At 43.7% G+C, this 25375-nt stretch overlaps 1 protein-coding gene across 1 annotated transcript; it reads left to right on the top strand.

Annotated features, from left to right (window-relative positions):
• The first annotated feature begins 584 nt into the window (after window positions 1-584).
• bsk146 (brain specific kinase 146) lies at window positions 585-25028 on the top strand. The gene is made up of 4 exons (XM_063221161.1): window positions 585-926; window positions 15560-15800; window positions 17210-17412; window positions 22808-25028. The coding sequence occupies exons 2-4, from the start codon at window positions 15629-15631 to the stop codon at window positions 23756-23758; spliced, it is 1326 nt and encodes a 441-aa protein (XP_063077231.1). The 5' UTR covers window positions 585-926; window positions 15560-15628; the 3' UTR covers window positions 23759-25028.
• Window positions 25029-25375: the final 347 nt, after the last annotated feature.

Here is a 25375-nt window from a genome sequence, read left to right as displayed (position 1 = left end):
AAATAAATACATGGAAAGGACAATTATTTTTCAATGAAACCGGGATGCTGTGTAACATCTGCCGTGTATTGTTCTGAATTTATTCGGCCCGGGCCATGATGATGTGAGTCCATGTCTGTGCTTCTTGTGACCCACTTCGTTTGTTATTAATTTCTGCAGGGTAGAACATGCAAATGGAAAGAACGTTCCTGTGGATCCTCAAATTAAGCTCATGGCGCAACCCATTTCTTTCATTTCATTCTCGAGGAAACAAATTAAGTGCCTCACATTAACTATTCATAATTTCTAAATCCCCCCCATCCCAAGTGTAACATAATTAAATCATCATAAGAGGACTTGCTATTGTTGTTTCTATTAATGATGAAGTACTTGTTTATGATGATTAATATTTTTTTATTTTGCTGCAGGACTTTCTTTGATCTTGTACCTTTTGTTTGGGTATGTCTGTGCGTAATGCATCCATAAAATTGATTAATCAGCGACTCATTACGCACGGATGATAATCTGACTGGAGACTAGATCGCCTCCTTGACTGACGTGCCATTACAGATGGTGCTGGGCGCTCTGCGTTGCCATTGGCTGAAGTGACCAGCATGCTGATCACCTTCTGTTCCCATTGGCTAAAAAGAGCGGTGGGCTGGACTGTCGAGAAGAGCCCGTCTCATTTTCAAGTCGGACCATAGAGAGACAATAGGAGACCGCTAGTGGAGGAACGCACCGACTCCGTCTGCCGAGTCAAGTGGAATTGCTCCACACCGCCAATTAGTCGTCAGAACGGAATCAGAATTTATCAGTTTTGGGGGACACAGATGCGAGAGCTTGGACAAAGCGCCGGTGAACACTATAACATGAAATGTCTTCTGCGTCCTAAAGCGGCATCCTTCGCGTCTTTGGCCACATTTACAAAACAGTGGACAGATTGAATGGTGAGTGATTTCAGTCTTCTGTGGCCTTTATTGCTCAGTAAGTCAAACAAAAAAAATGGTTCCGGTTCCTGAAACATTAAGAGAAATGATTGTTCGTTTTTGCGCGTTCAGAATGTTAAAATCCAGACAGACATTAAATGAAACGTGGCAAATATATGACCACCGCAGCCGATTGTAGATGGAGGATGCTGTGTTGGTGGGTGATGGAACAATGGTATAATATTATTGTGTGTATGCGCGCATCTGATTACAGTAGCACCTAAAGTATAGCCAACCTTTTGTGTTGTGATTGCATGATCTGTGTGTATGCTATAAACATAGCCTACACCACCCGCTCTCGTCTCCACAATGGTTCTGTATGCGCCTTTCTCCGCAACTGAACCCGTGTTCAGAATACGACCCTTGTGCATGGTCAGTATAAACACATTGACAGAGTGGTCTTTGTTGATGTTTAACTATTAAATAAAATAAAATAAACTCGCCATAATTACCTACTGTACACATAGGCCTACACATGCATGAATGCTGGCTTTCTTTTGCACTCGTTATAATGTGTTGGGTAAACGGGCTATCCTAGGCTGCTGGCTTTCCAACATTGGTCTGCTTGTGTCCACAGTGCGTGCACTGTTGTCTTTGGGTCCTCTTGACAGAGCTATTTCTCGGGGGTGGGGGGGCTCAAGCCATAGGGCAAGAGAAAAGCACAAACGGCCACCACGGCTCTCTTTGGATGAGTCAGGTATATTCAGGGGGTCAGTCGAAGCACTGGCGGTGCTGAATAGACACGGTCACCGGTCGCAGGCAGACAGCTGCGGGTGGGGAGTGGGGGGTGGGCGAGTGGTGTGGTGGTGTGGTGTGGTGGCTGGGTTTTGGAGGTGGGGAGGGGAGGAGGCGGGGGGTTGGAATGGGGGTAGCCAGACTGACAGCGCTCACCATGCGAGGTGCAACGTGCAGTATGGTTTTGGAGAGAGACGCTCTCCGACGACGGTTCTTCCCAGACCCATGTGGATCGCGGCCCGCATTGCAACGCACTTGCCTGACGCAGGCACCCAAATCACCACGCAATTGTGTGTGCATGTTGAACTCTCTTGCCCGGTGTTGTGTTTTGTGACGTTTTGTGTTTCTTTTGTTCCGCCGCGTCAAGAGAGGCTCTTTCAAACCGGTGATTAGTGGTTGGAGAAGTGGTAGGAAGATGAAAGAAGGTGTCCCGTTTTCGACGAGAGATCAAGAGAGCCCTCTTTCAAGTCCCTTAAAAAGAGTTTACTGGAAGCACATGATGAAATAATGCTATAATGTATACAGGCCTAATGCTATAATTGTCGACAATGATGAAAGAAAAACGTCTGATATAATCACAGGCTGTTTTTAGGCAATCAGTTTTGATTTCGCTGTGGATTTCCAGACCAGATAGGCCTACCTATGAAATTAGACCAAAAGCAATCCAATTTTCATTAGGCACATAATTTCTGAAATGACATGAAGGGATGTTTTAAAAGAAATTGTGTTTTTAAAATGCGTGTGACTGCATCCCAGCTCTCATCCTTTAAACAGTGTAAGATAGCTGCAATCCAAACCTCAAAATGCAGCATTGGAAAGAGAATCCCTGGTGTGATATTAGAAGACTTGTGATATCTACATAGCTGCAGTAATGTTCCTTTGTTCTGTCAGCCGAGGTCACAGCCACAGCACAGAACATCTAACGCTCCAAGGCAGAAGAGAGTAAAGCACACACATGAGACACACACACACACACACACACACACACACACACACACACACACACACACACACACACACACACACACACACACACACACACACACACACACACACACACACACACACACACACACACACTGACACACACACATGAGACACACACACACACACACACACACACAGAGGCAGAGACAGGCATGGCACACGCATGCTTGCACACACACACACATAGACACACATTACACAGGCACACACACTGACCGAGAGACACACAAGACAGACATACACAGACCTGTACACAAGGCACCCACACATGCTCAAAGGCACACACACACACACACACACACACACACACACACACACACACACACACACACACACACACACACACACACACACACACACACACACACACACACTTTTACAGTGCAATGGCTTTTGCCTAGACAGTCTTGAAATCTGGGTCAGTTGTACTGTTTTGCTGTCACTAAGGCAATTATGGGGGGCGCCATCAGGCAGAGCAGAGCGGAGTAGGGCAGTGTGGAGCAGAGAAGAGAAGACCAGAGCGGTAGTGTTGTGTCATCTGGGAGTTCTTTTGAACGGCTCCTAGATGTGAACGATGGGAAATGAATCACAGCTTGGGAGCCGGTCTTTTATATTTTGTCGTTAATTTTGTAGCATGACGTGACCACGCGAGTACTTCAATTTGAGAACAACACGAGCGTCTCTGCCTCAGAGGGAGGAGGGAGGACAGCCAATTGTTGTTTGGACAATTTGACCCAAGAGGTGGATTCTAAAATGCTATCTTCTCAACACTGAATAGACATTTAAAACTGGTCAAAAGAGACCGTTTTGGAACAGCTGTTTTTTAAAATAACGAGCCAATATGATCTGGATTCCGTCAGAGAGCCAGGAATTCCGTCTCTACTACTGAGTGGAGCTAGGCTGCAGAGTTTGTATGTGGACTAGAAGAGCATGCAATACACATTACACATTACTGTACATTACTGTACATTTGGCAGATGCTTTCATCCAAAGTGACGTACAGTCGAGGACATAATCATAGCCAGAGGTGCATCTTGTCACCAGGCAAGGCAGGCAGCCGCTTGGGGCCCCTAAGCCCCTAGATGGTGAATAACAGCTCACATTTTACTGCAGTCGTGGCAATTTAGTTTCAAATGTTCATTTTTTTAAGTTTTGCTTGTGGCCCCAGCTGACACTAGAATCGGCTCTGATCATACAACATTTGCAGATACAAAGCGCTCAACAATAGGTGCATATGCCAAGTGGAATTCGTTTTTTTTAATTCCATTAGCACAGGGTTAAGTAGAGTAGACACACACACACACACACCCAGCACACAACATGCCTTAGAGTCTGGCCCGGGTCTGGGCCAGCTCAGGCATCAGAGCAGCATAATACACGATACACAAATGCACGCCTCCTATCTGAAGAAGCGCTTCATGGATGTTGGGATCAAGTGACCTTGCTTTGGTGGAGATTCCCAGAGTCTCATTCTGTGTGAATGTGGATGTGTGAGAAAAAGATAGAGAGAGAATGTGATGGTGTGTGTGTGTGTGTGTGTGTATGTCTGAGAGAGAGAGAGAGAGAGAGAGAGAGAGAGAGAGAGAGAGAGATTGTGAGTGAGTGAGGGAGGGAGAGATAACAAAAGGGGATATGTAATCGTGCTTCTCGTGTGTGTGAGTGTGTGTGCAAGGATGGATTACTGCAAGGGCCTACCGGGCCCAAGAGTCCAGAGGGCCCTGAAGCCCAATCCTCTAAATTTCCATTCTCATGTTGTGTAAAATCACACTTTAAACAACTCTATTTTCACATATTTTCAGGGGAAAAACACCTGAATGCCCAACAATATAGGGTCTCTAACATCTGGAGGGGGCCCTTTCTTGTTGTCTGGCCCAGGGGCCCATGGAGTCATGATCCGTCCCTGTGTGTGTGTGTGTGTGTGTGTGTGTGTGTGTGTGTGTGTGTGTGTGTGTGTGTGTGTGTGTGTGTATGTGGTGCTGTCTGGTCTGTGTTTGACATTCAAACACTTCATAGCCATAGTGGCGGTAGCATTGTTTAGTATATATATAAGTCTGCAAGCCACCTTAACTATGGCCACAGTCAGGAATATTTCAATACAAGGGTCTCTATCTGTCTATCTGCTTTTTACCCTCTCTGCCCCCCCCAACCCCCAACCCCTCAGGAGAAGGATGTAGACTTGTGCAGTCATAACATCACATTTATTGTCATCACAAGGGTTTTCTGTCAGTGTCTGAATGTTTCTTCCTCAACGTGTGTGTGTGTGTGTGTGTGTGTGTGTGTGTGTGTGTGTGTGTGTGTGTGTGTGTGTGTGTGTGTGTGTGTGTGTGTGTGTGTGTGTGTGTGTGTGTTTTTGTGTGTGTGTGTGTTTTTGTGTGTGTGCGTGTGCGTGCGTGCACCTGTCTGTGCGTGAGACCTGAGCAACATTTTATGTGTGTGTGTGTGCATGTGCGTGCGCGTGTGTGTGTGTGTGCGCGCTTGCACATGTGACTAATTGCTCCCCACCCTTGCTCCACTATGCCTTGAGTGCTTCAGGTCCATCATCAGTCCTCCTCTCAGCTTCTCTTTTTCTATCTCTTGCTCTGTGTTCTACAACCCGCTATCTCTTTACACACAAATTATATAGGGCCTACCTGATAAATGTTTCCATGCATTTTATTTCAATGCATCATTATTTCAGATGCACAAAAAATACAGAGAGCAATTGGATTACAGCTTAACACTGTTTTATTAAAAATGTTGGGGGTTTGTTTGGGGGGAGCTGTGTGTGGGGTGGGGGTGGGGGGAGGTTATGAGGGCCCGATGTCCTGGGCCCTATTTCCCTAGATGGAAGTGGGGCTCTTCTGATGTCCGTCATGCCACTGCTCTGCAGTCTCTTCTGCCTACGTATTGAGTTAAACATAATAAGTAGGAGTAAGATTATCCTCATAATATTCCTTTAGAACAGTTAGTGCTGGGACTAATGTAGTGTCAAAGACAGTCTATTCTCTCTGTTAGTGTTCTGTCACTATGATGTCACAAATGCTTTGATGGACTTTTAACATAGAGATGTATGGGAGCACTCGAATGTTCATGGAAATTTCTAGAATGCTTAGTAAAGCATTACCACCCCTCAAAAATTTTAAATATGGCCTTTGTAATTGTGCTTATTAGAGTAGATTAGGGGTCAATTTTGGCAGGTGTTAGATTACTGAGGCTCTGACCTGTTGGGAGGGCCTAGACGGTCCTCCTCTTAGCCCTCTTTGCGGGCAGGATGCTCCTTATGCAGGTTGTGTCCTTCCGGATGTCCCACGTCCCCTCCTCCCTCCTTCTCTTCCTGGAGGGGACGGGGACATCCACCTCCATGGGCACTGGGCGTGCCTCAAACGCCCCTACAGAATACAGCACACAAGCCAAATATTACTAAAATGTACTTTTAGTATCTAGGTAGGCACCAGAATCCTTACTTTTACACATACAAAGAGATTACCTCAACTAAAAGCCTAAATGAGTGAGCATGTACTTACAGAAATTACGTGGCATCTTTTGACTAACTGCAATATTTGCAAACGCCATTGACAAGGCGTCAATGTTCATCGTACTGTTCATCTTTCCGGCTGTGTAAAAACATTATCAATTAGCAAGGATAGGCCTACATTGATTCTTGAGTAGCCTCTTTTTTTTGTTAAACATTGAATGTAGACGCTAGATGTTAGATTAATTATCCAAATGATTACATTCATAAACAGAGAAACATACTGAAACACTTGAACACAAGTTGCCCTACTAAATATGAAATTCAACTTACTTGACAATCCTTTCAAGAACAGTTAAAAAAATGTTGATATGCGAAAATATATAAAAACAATGAAATTAACAGTAACAGAATAAACAGTAAGCTAAAAGCTGTACAAAAGCTATAATAAAGCTATAATAATATAAACTGTACTAAAGCTATAATAAACTATAACATAAGCAATGAACTGTAATCTTGAATCTTGAATCAATGAATCGACAATAAATGCTGCTCTTGAGAAAAGTAAGATAGTGAAGTGCCAAACACTACAGAATCTTCCATTATAGCATCACATTCCAGAATGCCGATGCCATAAGCAATGCATTATTATGCAGAATTGAACTATTAAGCCTAATGGAACACTGAATGAAAGAATGCAGCAAGGTAGCAATAAACAGATAGGGCCTAAGACACCAAGTTAGCACAATAAATGCTGAAATAAAATGAAAATAAAATAATAACACCACATTTGGATGAAGTTCACTCATCATAACTCCTTGCAAAGGCATCATAGTATTGTGTCATGTAATGTGTTTTCTACCTTGTCCATCATTATTTCGAGCTGCTTCCTTCAGGCTGAAGAGGGCTGATTTCTTATTGGCCAAAAACGATTCACCCCAAATGCAGTGCACATGTAGAACATCCATAACTGGATCAATGACATTTTTAGTAGCAGAAGGTGCTTCAACCGCAGCTAATGCCAATATTGCATGGATTAAAAATATTGTTTTTGTTGGATTGTAGGGCTGCACAATTAATTAAAAATAGCCGACAGTCATGATGTAATTGTGATAGTGAAATCATGATTTCAATCAGGATTTAATCGTGACAATAGTGACCTTCGAGCGTCCTTGAAGCCAGAACATATTGACAGGCTGGTGTTTCTGACCAGAAATCTGTCCACCTAAGTTTCATGCTGTTGCCTCTTACATAATTATTACAATTCAGTTTTATTTTGTTCATCCCGTAAATAATTAATTCTTGGTTGTATTTCATTTTGTTATAATTTAAAAGAAAATACAGCAAAAAAACAATAACTGTGATAACTAATCATGATTCCAATTTTGATCCGTGATTATGATTTTCCATAATCGTGCAGCCCTACTGGATCGTATACAAAACATTAATTCTGTGTAAACGAAACGTATTGTACAAACAATTAATTTACCAACTTCACAAAACCGACATTAGCTGTCGTTGCATCTGATAGTATCTAGGTTTTACTACTAATTAATATTTAAGACCAGATCCAGTGCAATAGTTGGAATTCAGAAATGCAGGGTTTATTGGCTTGAGAGAGGGAGAGGGGAGGCCATTAGGCCCCAAAGGCCTGTCCACAGGCCTCCCCACCCCCTCTCTCCAAAGAGGTGTTAACGGTACAGGTACAGACAAAGAAGAGAAGCAAGAAGAAGGGCAGAACAATGCCAGTGGCTGAACTTAAAAACACCTCCACAGGAAATGAGGTCACATTGGATGATGTCACATACAGTGATAGTCTTAGTCAATAGCAATCAGCACCAGTGATTCATAACTATCCCCTAGAGGCTTATTGGGAAACGAACCTTTATTGCCTCTTACAAACTAAGAGAGTTGCTCCTTCATGGATAAAACAATGCATGGACATCCAAATGTAATGTATCAGATTGGGGGCAATATTCAGATTCCGTCACACCTCCCTGTCATCTCTAAAATTTCAATGACCAAATGAAAGCCTTTAACCACAGACTTTTTCTTTTTGAATCCCCATCTTTTTTTCAATGAATATTTGACCCCAGCTTTTTGTCTGGACTATGCACAGTGAATTCTGACACTCCTGGACACTTTTTGGACACGTTTTTACTTTTGACTTTTTGGCTGCTCTGTGTGCAACTTAGCTATGTGATGCACATGTGATGAATCACTCTTGTGGGGTTTCCACACCAACCCGACGGTTGGCTATTGTCGCGAGTTGGGGGCAGTTGGGACAGAGTTGGTTCGGTCTGTCTTGGTGCGTCTGGGGTAGTTGGAGGACGTTAGTGCTTGTGGGTCTCTGGTATGGAAACTTTGAACATGTTCAGTTTGGTTGAAGAGCGCGTCGATGGTCGGGCTCCATGCCGAGCTCTGATTGGTTTGTGCTGCCAGAAGGAGGTGGGAGGGCAGTTGTTGCTAGTAGCGAACTCACGAAAGTCTTGAGTTTCATTACGACATTTGTTTGTTTAGACAGCTTCAGGGTGCATTTTTACTCTTTAGCAAACTAGATCGCAGAGAAATTAAGTCTTAGTGAAGTAATTAAACCGTGAAAGGCATAGCGTTTTGTGAGCAAGAGACAGAGACAGAATGTCGTCTTGATGGATAAACTATAAATGGGAGGGGCATCGTATATAGGCATCGTAGGCCATCTAGAGTCAGTAATGCATCTACTATCAAGGCTACTCCTGAAAAGCATATAGGCCTAGTTGACCTCTCGAAAATATGAAAACATTCTACAACAGAGCCAGTAGAACCATGAGCTCTCAAACATGGAAATTACTACAACAAAATCCCTCCGGGGCACCTGGGGGAGTGTGCACGGCGGGTGAAGTTGGCTAGGTGTGTTTGGGAACAATTTCTAACGATTTTTTCTCCATCTGTTTGCTTCTCTTGTCTGTCTCTCTTTCTGTCAATCACACACACACACACACACACACACACACACACACACACGTTACATTTTATCTCTCGCAGAAAATCATTAGATTGTAATGACAGGCCTCTCCTCCCCCAAGAGAAGAAGACAACACACTCTCCCCTCCCTCTCTCTCCAGTACCTATCATAGGTCTACCTTTCCAGCAACCTCAATAGTACCTTACATAACACAGTGATCCATTGGGTATTGGTGTGTGTGAGTGTGTGTGTACTGTGTGTGTGTGTGTAGCTGTTCTTCACCGTGATTTTATTGTATTGGCGCACTGTAAAGCTCCTTTCCTCGGGGCGGGCAGCTGAGCTCAGCATCACTTTCTAACCATATGAAGCTTTCCATTAGTATGGGAATGGGCGTTCATATCAGACTGGCACACACATGGACACACACCCAAACACACACATGGACACACACACACACACTTTTGTGAGGATCGTGGGTAGGTTGGGTGAGAGCAAATGGCATGTGAGTGTGTGCTGGGATTGCCTTGGTGTGTGTGTGTGTGTGTGTGTGTGTGTGTGTGTGTGTGTGTGTGTGTGTGTGTGTGTGTGTGTGTGTGTGTGTGTGTGTGTGTGTGTGTGTGTGTGTGTGTGTGTGTGCGTAATGGAGATGGCTGAGTGGAGTGTGTGGGTCTCATAAACCTGTGGGCTTTTTTGGCTGTTATGCAATAAGCTGTGCCTGACCTCTGCCTCGTGCCTGCCTGATTTCACTTCAATACCGTTTGCTTTTTCAAGATTGCAGCCAAACACTCTGAGATTGTGGTCTATGATCAGTGGAGAGCATAGCCATACAATAATATCACATCACATAATTGGGGTTACACACACACACACACACACACACACACACACACACACACACACACACACACACACACACACACACACACACACACACACACACACACACACACACACATGATTGGGGTTCAATGATTTTGATCACTATCCAATCACAAAGCATTGATCTTGTCAACAGTGAAGTGACAGAAGTGCAATAATTTTGCCCGTGGCTACAAAAAACAGACAAAAGGTGAAATGAGGTAGCAAAAATAGCTGATGGTACAATTCAAGTCAAGTCAAGTCAGCGTTTATTGCCAGTTTCTTCATATGCACAGGTCATACAAAGAAATTGAAATAACATTTCTCATACCATGAAAGGACATAGACATACACAGGACAGATATTTACAGACTGACATCAAATTACAATTCCACTAAATGGTTCATCTATTTGGCTTTGGAAACGTGCTTGGAAGAAAACAACTCCACTGCTTCATGTCCTGGATGTCTTTGACGGCACGTTGGCCACCTGGTCAGCAGCCATGAATAGATGTGGTGGCATACAGGATGACTGTAAAGGCACGAATAAACCAGACGCAACTTGAGCGGTTCCAGCGATGGAAGTGATTGACTTTGTATTGAGTTGCTGATGACAGAAGAGACGAAAGTGATTTGGGTGACTAGAGTTAGACTTGATGGAATGTTATGCAAATGAGCTATGATGCGGTGAGAACCGAATCGTGTGTTGAGTGTATCATTCAACTCACCCCTAATCAATGTGAATAATACTACAATAGACATACATACAATTATTGACTGAATAGTATTGAGACAAAGATACACATTATTTAAGTACTTGACCACTTTGTAAGCTATATTCCAAACAAAACAAAAAAACAAGATTATTTTTATCCATTTATCAATGTCAAAACTATCTAGCACTTCAACTTTGAAACAGTTGTGCTCACTCTCCAGCAAGCGTTCTAGTGTGGACCTAATCCGTCATTCAGTGTCTAATCAGAAAGATAAGCTGGAGCGTGACAGATTGCTATGACTGGCTCTGTGGATAACGCCCATCTCATGTTAATCGCAGCTAATTAGCAGACATGGGAGCATTCAGTCAGTGAAAGCCTCATCAGCAATTAGCCTCGTGATGCACGACTTATTATCTAAGTTTCAGAGTAATTGATGTGAAGATGGTCTTTTATGAATATGTGAATGAATTATCAGAGTTTTTCATCATTGCTGATTTGGTGACTCCATCATCCATGGCTGAAGTGCCATTGAAAACGACATCTAAACTTGCATTGCTCCAGTGACTGTCCTCTGCATTGAAATAATTGTGAGCCCCTTTCGAAAGGATTGGCCAGCTAAATGTAATTTCAAGTAGTTGCGCATCATCCCATGTGAAGCTGCATTTTCATTGGAATGCAGACTTGTGTTGGTTTTTGCCTTAAAAAGCCATTCAGTTTGTTAACGATAATTTCCACCCAGAAAAAAAACGATACTTTTTTTCATCTGGCAACACTGAACAAAACTGTTCAATGACGCCGGCGACTCGGTTTCGATTCCAACCCGAGGTCCTTTGCCGATCCTTCCCCTCTCCCTCTCTCCCTCTCATTTCCTGTCACACTTGGTCACTGTCCTGAATAAATAAAGGCATAAAAGCCCCAAAACTATACTTTCAAAATAATAATTGACTGGCTGTAGTAAACATGATTTAAGGTTGTATTTGTGTCCATCCTTTGTATTCATCTCATTTTAGCCATGGCCTTGCGAGACCTAAAATTGTCCATTTTTATCCTTTCCTTTGATTAACCATCTGCCCATGGACCTTAGTCCGCAGCAACAACACATATTCATCTTTGAATGCGTAACACACCACTCAATGTCAAAGGTGTCTAAAGTTAAAGTGAAAAATACATTTATTTACATTCATTTATTTACATTCAACACTAGCTCATGATATTGCATAGCTGTAAGTGGTTTGGAAGGAAACTTTTACTTTTGGAGCCTCTACTCAAGCTACCTGACGGAATACCCTTGGCTTATGTTGGCATTGGCCATGCAAAACAACTTTCCATTTTTATGCCTTCCATCTGCCTGAGAGTCTTAAAAATAGTCCACAGCAACAAGAAACAAACACAGGACGGGAAACCATTTGAAGAAGGAGTGTTTTGGCACGTACTACTGAAAAGCATATCAGGGGCAGTGCAATGCATTGTGGGATTATTGGAAGCACAAACTGGTGGTGATGCGTCACATCACATCACGACATGCTGCCCTGCACGGTGCTGTTGATCCAACACGTCCTGACACCCACTACACACACACACACACACACACACACACACACACACACACACACACACACACACACTACACACACACGCGTGCGCACATGCACACGTCCTGACACCTTCTCGAACCCTCAAACACTCATCCATCACCACATTGTTACACGTCTTCTCTCTGGGAACCACACACACACACACACACAAACACACACTCATACACACATATGGCGCGGGGGTGTTGTGTTGAGGCGCGGCGGGGGGTTGTCTAAATGTTTATACTGGATCCTAGCTGGGCTGTGGATGGACTGGTCATCTGGCATACAGGACATTTTCCTGGTGGGCCGTCAGTCCTCAGGGGCTGATGGGGTTTTTTTTTTGCTAGAAGGACCGTGTTTGGATGGATGCCTGGTGTTTTTGTTGTGCAATTCTCTCTCTCTCTCTCTCTCTCTCTCACTCACTCACTCACTCACTCACTCACTCACTCACTCACTCACTCACTCACTCACTCACTCACTCACTCACTCACACGCACACACACATGCACACATAACAGCACACACACGCGCACGCGCGCACACACACACACACACACATGCCTGCTGTTGTGTTGTGCAAGTCCGCCCCCTCAGCTGTGTGGATGCGCTGCCTGTGAGATCAGATGTTGTATGTGATGCGATGCGATAAGGAAAGGAACACTGAACAAACAAACACATACAGAAAGTTAAATATGGAAATGGTAGAGGTCACAGAAGTCACACCGAAGTGTTTCTCCTGAAGACTACTAAACACATTCAGTACACACACACACACACACACACACACACACACACACACACACACACACACACACACACACACACACACACACACACACACACACACACACACACACACACACACACACACACGGAATTGTACAATATTTAACAACAGGCTAGTGGTTTGAAACATTTCAAGGTTGAGCTTGTACAAAAATGCTCATTCTTTCAACCCTTCAACAATTGTTATACCATTAGGAACAGTGTAACAACTAGATAGTTAAACTGTTGTAGCATAGGCTTGATATCAAAATGTGTGTAATTACAAACCGTAACATGTTGTTACATGATACATCCAAATAAAATAAATGTAAAAATATTACTGGGACAGAAGGTTATGTCGTGCAAGTAGGCCTATTAAGATGACGGCTTATACAAAAATGCTAATTATTTTGACATTTCTGTGAGTGAGGCTCTTTCATGTGTCTGTGCTGTGGAAGGGGAGCGTGATGCTGGCTTAATTGAGATGCCAGTGTACTGTGTGCAGACAGAGTGCTGGTGTATATGTATATGTGTGGAGGAGAGAGATAGATAGAGAGAAGAAGAGAACAGTGAGATGGAGAGGAGAGAACAGAGAGAGAGATAGAAGAGAGGAGAGGAGAGAACAGTTACATAAGAAAGGGAGTGCGCTGGAGAGGAGAGAGGCGTGCTGTGGCAGATTGCATCGCCTGGTAAGCAAATCACTGAGTCAAAAGAAAAGGGGGGAAATTAAAATTAGGGATGACACACACACACACACACACACACACACACACACACACACACACACACACACACACACACACACACACACACACACTACATGTAGGCTACACTAAATACATATACACTGTCCACATACACACAGACACCACGACACAAAAGGATTCCTTCACACACGCACAGAAGCTTAAGCAAATGTAATGAGTTCACACATGCAAACATGCACATACACAGAGACATGTACACACACGTGCGCGCGCGCACACACACACACACACACGCACACACATAGGAAAAAGATAAGAGAGAGAATGAGATCAAATGAACACACAGTGAGATTTGCATACAGACAGGATGCATCCCGATTTCATGCTGTTTACTACACGACTTCATGCGATTGAAGTCCAAATCTAGGACTCCTGCTAATTAGCGATTTCAGGGCTCATTAAAGTGTGACGTCACTCAGCACGATATGCAGTGCGGTAGATGTGACCTTGGCTGATTTTCACGACTTTCAGATCTCGTACCGAGATTCTGGTCTGACCAGGAAGATAATGAATAGCGTTTCCAAAGGACATGGAACACATCTCTCTTGGTTTGCCAACTGGTCGATACCAGAAAGGGCTGTGCCGAAGTGTAATAGAGCGTATCTGCTTAAACCACATCGCAGCCTTGAACACGCCTCTACCCAGGACCGTTGGAGATGCTCAAAGTTGATTGTTTCCCGACAAAGTGGGTGAAGTTCCCCAGCCCGGCGGAGCTCAGAAAGTCCCTGAATGGGCTCTTTTCGGACTTAATTTCGCAGCGCTGAAGGTGTTGCGTAATTAGGAGGGCAGAGCCTGGGTAAATGTTACCAATGGTCTGATCTGACGTCATAGAACTGGCTATGGTGTAACAACAGCTACAGTGGTTCCCAAACTGGGGGTCAGGACCCCTAGGTGAGTCGCAGACAGACGGGACATTGCTTAAAAACAGAAAATCTTCAAGTTAACAGCTAACAAACTTCCCTAAATGTGTTGGTAACAGTATTCACTTATATGGTTAAAAGATGTATTTACTTTTCCTGCGAATTACTTGCAATATTAGCAGGCAAACTTAATGGAAAATCTAGCAATATTCGCAAAGAAACTGAGAATATGGGGGGGTGGGGTGGCTGCAAAAGTATTCTTATTTCCAAAAGGGGGGCCTCGCAGAAAAACGCTGCACTGGTGTACTAGATGTGTCTACTAGTCGTCCAAACTTTCTCACAACATTATGCACTCTACGCCAGTGCGCTGACATAAAAGTGTGCGATTTGATACACAGCGTATGGACACCATGGGATTATGGTGATGTGTCATTACCGCACAAGCGGCTGGCTGGTGGCTGAAGGGTCATTATTTAGTCCTGTCGAGAGTCGAGACAGGGGGCTGATGAAGCGTGCAATGAGGATGCTCTCGCTTCACTAAGTACACGGTGGCAACCAATGACTTATGGTTGTCTACTCGACGTGCTTGCTTGATTGCAATTACACAACGTCTGAAGACTATAATTTGTCTGGACTCAAGAAATAAGCTGTCGGAAAACAAATGAGAATAGAAACAAGGAAGATTCATAAGAAAATTGAATATCATAGAAATAAAAGAAAGGTATAGGACATTTGTAAACAAATGGAGAATAATGATAAATATATATACGCAGTACAGGAAATATTTACATATGAGCGTACTGAGAATAATGAGGTACAGATAAACCTTACAGCAAAGCGTTCTCCCTAAAAACTCTTTTAGAAAATCGACCACTCCTGGCTATGTCCCATGAGTCCTCCTGACCTGGTGTCTTCCCGTGTGTTTCTTCTTCTAGTGACCGCCACCGACTTAGCCACTCCTCTTCCTGTCTGCACCAGCCTTCGCCTCTTCCTCCCAGCACAGCATGAGCTCCTCCCCCGTGATGTCCAGCCCTCCAATCAACATCGTGGAGGAGCTGCAGGTGATCACGGCCCAGAACCTGGAGCGGCTGGAGGTCAGCAAGTACTATGAGGTCATCAGAGAGCTGGGCAAGGGCACCTACGGCAAGGTGGACCTAGTGGTGCACAAGACCCGAGGTGAGAACCCTTATATGGCATACTACAGTACTATTACAGCATACTATATTATACTATATTATACAGCATACTACTGTAGTTATTGCATATTATATTCATTAGTACAACCACAGCATACAGTACTGCTACCACACCTACGGCAAGGTGGACCTAGTGGTGCACAAGACCCGAGGTGAGAACCCTTATATAGCATACTACAGTACTACTATATCATACTATATTATACTAGTCCTATATTTTACAGCATAAATGTATTTGCTGTTATAGCATATTATGCAGTATACAGTAATACAGCTGCAGCATACTATAGTAGGCTACTGCTACTATACCAACGGCAAGGTCGACATAGTGGACAAGATCCGAGGTGAGAACTTTTACATGGCATACTACTATATCATACTATATTATACAGCATACTGCTATATGCTGTTGTAGCATATTATACAGTAGTAGTACATCTGCAGCATACTACAGTACTGATGCTATACCCACGGCAAGGTCAACGTAGTGGTGCATACGATCTGAGGTGAGAACTTTTCTATAGTACTGCTACTGAGGTGGACCTAGCAGAGCTGTTGATGCATGAGCATTCTGCTGTTTATCCTACAATATTTTTGGTTTGTGGGTGGATATAGACACCCTCTGCATACATGGCATATAGACTGTGAGTTTTAGCAGCACTTGGAAACTAAACATGAGATTTCTTTACTCAGTTCGCAAAGTTGCACCCACCCACGCAGTAGGTCAAGTTTATGTCCATCTCAAACTGCATGCATGCGAATACAGTATGTGGTACACAGGCCTGTAACAGCCAGGCAAGCACATTGGGCTTTTGCCTAGGGCCCCCAGCTGAATGGGGGGTCCCTGCTAATGACGATGGCAACTGGCAATACTGCAGCTTTCAAAATCTCTCTTGAAGGGGGCCCTCCCCAGTAGTTTGAAGAGAAAAAAGAGTGCCTCTTTGCCTATAGGGCCCCTAAATACCTTGAAACAGCCCTGCTGGTTTATTATGTGCAAGTTTAAAATCCATGTCGTCAAAGGGGCTGGCAGAGAAAGTCTTGGTGGCCTACAGTAAGAAACATTTGGTGATGTAAGAGTGTCTCAAAGCGCATTGATGACATAAGAATGTCTCAAATCGCGTCGATGACGTAAGAACGTCTTGAACCGCATTGATGATGAAAGGGGTTCTTGGCACATTTCACCTCATTAATAGACTATAGTTCCACATCATCAAAGAAAGGCGTTACATAATAAGTACGTGACATCTTCCACTGGGCCGCATCTCCATTTTACTTAAATATGTATGTTTTGTTCTCCTCACTTCTCTTCTCCTTTCTTCTCTCTCTCTCTCTCTCTCTCTCTCTCTCTCTCTCTCTCTTTTCTTCTGATGTTTCCTCCATCCTAATTAGGCACCAAGATGGCCTTGAAGTTCCTGAAGAAGCGTACGACGAAGCTGCGCAGCTTCCTGCGCGAGTACAGCATCTCGCTCTACCTCTCGCCGTGCCCCTTCATCATCAGCATGTTCGGCATCGCCTTCCAGACCGACGACTACTACGTCTTCGCACAGGAGTACGCCGTGGCCGGGGACCTCTTCGACATCATCCCGCCACAGGTGAGTGGAGTGCACGACAAACACCCTTCTTCGGTTTGCTTATGCATTTTGTTAAAACATACGGCACAGAGGTCTACGGTTCACACAAAAAATATCATGTCGAGTGGAATAGCTCGTATGAACTAGCCCATGTCAGATACATGCCGGAGACCTCTTCCTCATCATACCACCCCAGGTGAGACCATGGATAGTGAACGACGGACACCCTTCTTCGGTTTGTTAACGCACACCGGTCCACCAGTGGAAAGCTGTAATAGTCACTGAAAAAACTTGAACTATACTACTTAAAAGCATGTATCATGTCAACCACTATGACAGTGCATAGGGCCTTTAGTAATTCTTTACGACTTGGTCATTGCTATTCTAGTAACAGCTAATTCATAACAGGGGCCATGTCTTAGTGGGTTAACTGTACACCACAGGAGTATGCCGTGGCCGGAGACCTCTTCCATATCATCCTGCCGTAGTTGAAAGATGTGACTCGACCGTCAATGAACAGACATGACATTACATCACACTTAGCTAACGTTTTTTATCCAAAGCGACTTACAGATATTTACAGGGTATTGGTTACAGTCCCTGGAGGAATGTGGGGATATGTGCTTTGCTCAAGGGCACTTCAGCCATGGAGGGAGGAAGGGATTGGGGAAGGTGGGGATTGAATCTACAACATGTGATCTATAGTCCAACTCCCTAACCATTAGGGCCATGGTTGCCCCAAATAGTAACTTGTTGGTTAAAACTTCCATCTAACATTATCTTGATATGATGTCTTAGATATCATCATGCCCCAGGTGAACAGGGTCATTAACAGCCCTGGCCAGGCCCAAGACAAAATCATCTGAAAGGGCACCCTCCTCTCAATACATACAATGTAATGGAGATCCAATTCTGTGCCCCCACTCTCCCCTAGGAGCTTTATTCATTTTGTGTAGTCCTTGTCTGTTTGTTCATTCATACAGACATCAGTGTTTTGTATGTGAGTTCACATTTATTCAAACTTCCGTTTCCCATTCTGAGGAGAGAGAAGTAGGCTAGTCGCTTTAACTTCCACTGTGCTCTACATCGTTCCTCCAGATGAACAATATAATGGTAAATGACTGACACCACACTGTAAAAAATGCCTGTTGAAATTACGGCAAAAAACTGTCAAATTGCAACAGTCAGTGACCGTAAAATGTAAAACAGTTTATCTCTGTACTAAATATGGCAAGCCACTATTTAGTCAAAAAGCGGTACATAACTTTATTTTTGACAGGTGTCATATGTAGAAAATACTGGACTGTTCTCTGTAAACAAAGATATTGGAAAATACCGTTAAGTGAGATGAAGTAGTCAAGAAACGGTACATAACTTTATTTTTCACTGGTGTCAATATGTAGAAAATACTGAACTGTTCACTGAAAAGAAAATATTGGAAAATACCGTTAAGTGAAGATGAAGTAGTCAAGAAACGGTACATGACTTTATTTTTTATTTGCCAGAGTTTGATTGATCAGAGTTAGACTGGTGTTCAGCCAAAATCTAAACATCAAGAGTTGCAGCAACACTACAGAGTGTTATTTGACTCCTCTGGATCCGAGTTGTTGAGCTAAGAGAGCTAGAGAGTTAATGTTTAACTCCCTTGAGAGTTATGAAAAACATGCCTCCCCAATTTTCAAATGTTTTGGCAACATGAGCAGCCATTTTTGTTGAGTCCCCTATAAGTGAACCAAACTCAATCCTCTGTTAGTGAACCAAATTGTGAACCAACAGACAAAGAACTCTGTTCTGCTTTTCTTCACATTGTGTATACTACAAAAAGTAGGTGCTCTTTCTGGTCGTGTTAGGCTTTTTGTCCTCTTTAATCCAATAGATCTCTTGTGATTGCACTTGTTCCAGGTGTAACTTGTCAAACCACTGATAGGCTGGTTGTAACAGGCAGAGTTTGATGTCAACACGCTATTTGATTAGTAGCCATCAATGAGTATTAACTTAGAGTACAACCCTCTGCATGTGTTGTAGTTCATCCTGCGAAAAATTCTCCACCGCAATATTTTTTTCCCTTATTGGACTTTGAGGCTTTGCCATCAGAGTTTTCGATTGAGAGGCAAATTGACACGGTAAACCTCTTCAAAATTCAGAATATCTTTTTTTGCATTCCTCCTACCCAACAGAAAGCAATGGAGGTTATAATGAATTGAATATTAATTACTCCACAGAAAACATATTGCCTGTCTGCTTGGCTCCAGGTGCCTCCACGTTGTAGATTTGACAACAATGAAGCTGGCAACTGAATAAACTGTGCAACAGTTAAGGACTGCAAATGGCAACAGTTTGCACATTTTGCAGTAATTCACTGTAACTTATTATTTCTCCGGTAACAGCCTACAGTTTAGCCTCATTTAATGTGTAAAATATACCTATATGCTAGTATAATCTGAAAAAGTCTACCTGGGACAGTAATCCCTTGAGCTCTTAGAAGTAGCCCAGTCTATTTGAAACTGTCATTCTACCCCATCCAAATCAATCTATCAATCAATTCCTGACCTCACCTGAGTGCTAAGGGCTGTCATGCAATGATTAACTTACTGCCTGCACCTGCCAAATGCTTCATCACTCGGGTCACATGGTTCACTTGAACATGTATTTAAACAGGGACTGTTGCATTGTACTGCTCACTGGTTGCTAGCTAGCTAGCTGGCTGGCTGGCTGTAAGGCCGGCTGGCCGGCTGCTGGCCTGCCCTCACCTGGCCGGCCCGGCTAGCAGGTCACGTTGTAAGGGTGGCTGCATGGTGGCTTGCTAACTAGCTTGTTTGTTAGCTTGCTTGCCCCGCTAGCTTTGGCCTTCATTTTCCTTAAGGTTATTTTCAGGCCTTTTTAAAAAAAAGAATGGATTTGCATACCCTTCATTGATGATACTAGACTGGTCCACCTGCCTGCACTAGACAATCTGGCAATTGGGCATTTATTTAGGTATCTAATTAAGTTGATGTTTATTGGACTCCAATGAGTAGAATCAGTCTAATCAGTTGTCTGTGATTGCAACTCTACAATTGGACTCACCTGAGTATAATCAGTCCAATCAGTTGTCTGATTGTAACTCTATAATTGAACTCACCTGAATATAATCTGTCCAATCTGTTTTGGCAACCACTGCTGCCATAATTTTACCGTAAAATGTAAAAAAAATAATACCGTTATTTATTTAACGGTAGGCTTTGGCAACCACTGCTGCCATAATCTTACCGTAAAATGTAAAAAGGAAATATACCGTTATTTGTTTAAAGGTAGACTTTGGCAACCACTGCTGCCAGCAATTTTCCGTAAAAACAACAGTTCTTTTTTTACTGTGCAGGGAAGGGTTATGAATCCATGGGCCACTGGGCCATACAAGAAAGGCCTCCATTCCATACATTTTTCTAGTTTACAAAAAGTATCAGGGCTTAAGGTCAGATACAGTATTGGGTTTTTTTTTGGTGTGGGTTGTCTTCCATGAAAATATGAAAAGTGAGATTTGTCCGTAATAAGAAAGGGAAGGTTTGGCCTTCAGAGACCCCTTGACTCTTGGGCCCCTGTGCCTAGGCCTGGTAGGCCTGTGCAGTGATCTATCTTTGAGCACCCGCTGCAGCATACGGTACGGCCAGCCCAGCCCAGGTAGTCATGACACTCGGACAGTCATTTGTTTCTTTGTTCATCCATTTGTTCAGACTCCCCAATTGTTTTATTTTCAAGAGGGAAGCAGAAGCAGGCGTGTCTGCATCCAAGTTCACCTGCTCAACATCCTTCCTCCTCAGCTGACATTATAGAGAAAGCAAAACCAAACATGCATTCATCATTTCAGTCATTTGTTCCTTCAACCGTCAATTTTTACATTCTCATAAGAAGGAACTGCAAGCCATGCCTGTACATAATCTCCAAGTTCCACGTTTCACTCAGCGCAGAAGAAAAAAAAGCTGGCAGTACTATTGCTTGGATGATACAGACCACATACATTAGCTGTACGGTTTCAAAATCTGCACTGGATGTGTGAGCCGAAAACAAAAAGACTGCACACAGAGTCTTGGACTCTTTATCACGATTATTTCCAAACTCATTCCTTGCCTAATTCCTAGAACATTTCTTTCTCAATTCTGTTCACACTCTGCATTGTGTTCAGCTTACTCATCTGCGTAATGCAGATTTTGAAACGTTTCAGTGTTGCCTCGCCTCTTGGTGCAGTCTGAAACCCTACTGGTAATTAAACCATTTTTGAGAGAACAATAATGAGCGTAGCTTGGCCTTCCAGAGCTGCCATAACGTATTTGAGCTAACTCATGGCTTCTACTGAAGGGACATGATTGTCTTCATGGAACCATCAATTTCTGAAGAACCCTGATTAGGCACTATAGAAATAGAATATAATGGACCTACCATCTGCTTTTGTCTTGACTATTGAGAAAACCAACTTCATGTGGGCTTTGAAGAAGTACTTGTAGAACTACACAGTCTTCCTGCACTAGATGTCTTGATGTTGTGAAATTAGGCTATGTCACAATCGCTTTCAGAGTTCGATCGTTTTTAGGACTATTGTTAGTGTGTGTGTGTGTGTGTGTGTGTGTGTGTGTGTGTGTGTGTGTGTGTGTGTGTGTGTGTGTGTGTGTGTGTGTGTGTGAGAGAGAGAGAGAGAGAGAGAACACCAGACAATTGGAGCTGTATGGCAGTCTCCAGAGCTGGTGCTAAAGCTGGTGTGTTACGCTCTAGCACCAAGATGATCAACTTCATTTTCGTAATCTCACAATCATTAAAGCACCCTTTCACTATCGTAAAACATGTCAAATCACCCTTTTTGCTGGGTCTTTGGGAATGATTAGTAATTTAAGCCTTATTCAGATGGGACTGCATTTCTCTGTAATTATTACAATATCCCAGGCCACCCCATCCTGCCCAAGATAGTTTTTTTTCCTTCTTTTTCTTCTTTCGCTTCCTCGGGTAGGCTAGGTCATTCCAGAAGCAGAGGTGAAAATCCTGTAGTATAACCGTAGTATAAGTATACTTCAGAGACCACCTCGAAATAAGCAGTCTTTGTGGTTTTACTACGTCCTTACTATTTACATCTCATCTTTTGTGTTATTTTGACCATTTGTAACTTTCTGCAAATAAATGCTCTGAATGACAATATTTTCATTCGAAATTCGGAGGAAATGCTGTCAGTAGTTTATAGAATGAAACAACAATGTTAATTTGCCAATACACATGGCAATAAGTAGTAAGACAAGAAAAACTGGTCATTTCAATTTTTTCCTTGACTCTATTGTCAGGGGAATCTTTCGGAGGTGGAGATGAAAAAGCAGTTGTAAATGGTTTAATGTTTAAATACTGTGGTACACTGTAGTAAAATAGCTGCCTTAATGTGTTTCTCTTGTTATGTTGTCAGGTGGGTCTCCCGGAGGCAGTTGCCAAGCGCTGCGTTCACCAAGTGGGCATCGCCCTGGACTACATGCACTTCAAGCAGCTGGTGCACCGCGACATCAAGCCGGAGAACGTGCTCATCTTCGACCGCGAGTGCCGCAAGGTCAAGCTGTCCGACTTCGGCATGACGCGGCGCGCCGGCTCGCCCGTCAAGCGGGTCAGCGGCACCATCCCGTACACGGCACCGGAGCTGTGCGGCGCGGCCGAACCCGCCGAGGGATTCAGTGTAGAACCCGCCACGGACGTCTGGGCGTTCGGCGTCCTGCTGTTCTGCATGCTGACGGGCAACTTCCCCTGGGAGAAGGCCCTGCCCTCCGACGCCTTCTACGATGAGTTCTCGCGCTGGCAGCGGGCACAGCGGCGCGGCGTCCTCGGGGGCATCACCGGGTCACCGGGACCTGTACCGTCCCAGTGGCGGCGCTTCACTGACGAGGCGCTGCGCATGTTCCGGAAGCTGCTTGCGCTCGATCCGCAGCGGCGCTGCTCGGTGAAGGAGGTGTTTCACCACTTCGGACGCCGCTGGATGGTGGACAGTGATCTGGGGATCGGAGTCGGTGTCGGTGTGGGTGCTTCTGGTACTGCGTCTGCTAATGCTAGTAGCGCGAGCGGTGGTGGTGGTAGTGGTAATTACATGGGTAGCCACCAGGGGGGGCTGAGTTCCACTTCAGAGGAGGATGAGGAGGATGAGGACCTGCTTGTGGACCGCATGAAGCAGCAGACTCTATCGCCTGGCGTCGGGGTGTGCGGAGGCCCCAAAGCAGGAGGTGGCGCCATGGAGACAGGGTCACCACAGGGTCATCACTACGGCAACACTATGGGGGGTGTGCCTCCGGGAGGAGGGTATGAGCGCATGCCCAGAGACAACAGCTCGGGCGGTCGCATCCTGGTCACTACGCCAATTGAGATCTGTGTGTAGACACTGTATGTAGACAATGTACAGAGAGACAATGTGTACACAGATGTCAACACACACACACTCACGTGCAAACGCATATGGACGCCAAAAAAAACATGAAAGGAGCAAATATGAACATGACTGGACACTGATTGACATACATGGAAATACACACACACACACACACACACACACACACACACACACACACACACACACACACACACACACACACACACACACACACACACACACACACACACACACATAAGTGGACACATCACGCATGGAGGAACAATTCCACTTTTCACTCTAACAAACCTTCTCAAATCTTCCAGACTGATTCTGAAAATCAGCCTTCCTGGATCTGAAGCTATCTGTCTGTGTCTGTCTGTGGACTACTTTACTGTTATCAGTGGTGTTCTCTTGTAAACATTCCTAATTGTAACAGATGTTTCTATAGACAGATCAGATGGTGTGGTAGAGATTGCTCACCTTCCTAAAAAACACACACAACATACCAGTAGACAGCCTGCTTCTGAAGGACAAACTAATGGCAATTACACAAGAAGTTATGAAGCTGACATTTTGAAAAGGTGAGAGTAGGAGACCTAGAGCAAAAAAAATGAAAGCAATATTACCTGACGAGCAAAAAAGAGGTGACCTTGACAGGGAAAAACAAACAATTACATCATTCTGGTGTTCACTAAAATTCATGGCTGCAAAAAAACAGTTTTCATGAGTTGAACAAAACTACAAAGAACATACAGAAAGTATTCACTGCCCATAAGATTATTTTTTACAATGCCTCAAAGGTTTTTATTCGTTGATGGATTAATGAGGGATATTTCATTACCAGAACATTGAAGTTGGTGTTCGAGATATACACAGCTCAAAACGAAGCTTGGATTCAGGTGCAGTTATAGAGACTGTTGCTTTTGTCTGAAATGTATGTACTGTAGCTTGCCATACCATCAGTTTGAAAACAGACACAATGAAGATCAGTTGGAAAAGGGCACTTTATCTTTAACCGCAAAATGGACAATGATTCACACTCATTCATTATGTTCCATTCATTAAGTTCCATGGTACGCACTACATGTTCCAAGATCTACTAAAATGATTCAACATGTTATTATTATTATTAATTTATTTCACCGTGACTCAAAATATAAGTAATTTTAATTTCTTTATCATTTTAGCTTGTTCTTTACATTTTCTGCTCGTCCTTTTGCAGTGCACAATGCACAGTATTGTCCTGTTAATACTGTACAAGCCATTTTAACCATCAGTTCTGCTGCTCGCTTCATGTTTGCATACCGGGAAACATATCAAATCAGTATACTGTATATTTTCATGTCATGGGTCAGGTTCCAAAGATATTACATTAAAAAAACTGTTCAAGTGACATGCGCATAATGACATTTTGCTAATTAGCCAGTGCACCAGCCCGATGGTTTCTTGGTGCGTCAGAACAGAAGGCAGTACGAGCCAAGCCTAGCGAGCTAAACCCCTACAGCTGAAAGCCCCCGTGAGCAAATTCAATTTGTGGCCACTGGGGGTGTTTAGATTTCTCGGCTAGTACATGCCAGTAGTTATACCCAGTATGGGGAAGTATGTGGCAGTTTTTTTGCTACT

Source organism: Engraulis encrasicolus, chromosome 17 (assembly GCF_034702125.1).
Source record: "Engraulis encrasicolus isolate BLACKSEA-1 chromosome 17, IST_EnEncr_1.0, whole genome shotgun sequence".
NCBI classification, from domain to species: Eukaryota; Metazoa; Chordata; class Actinopteri; order Clupeiformes; family Engraulidae; genus Engraulis; species Engraulis encrasicolus.
The sequence above is the reverse complement of the archived record's forward strand: the minus strand, read 5'-3'. Positions and strand labels throughout refer to the sequence as shown.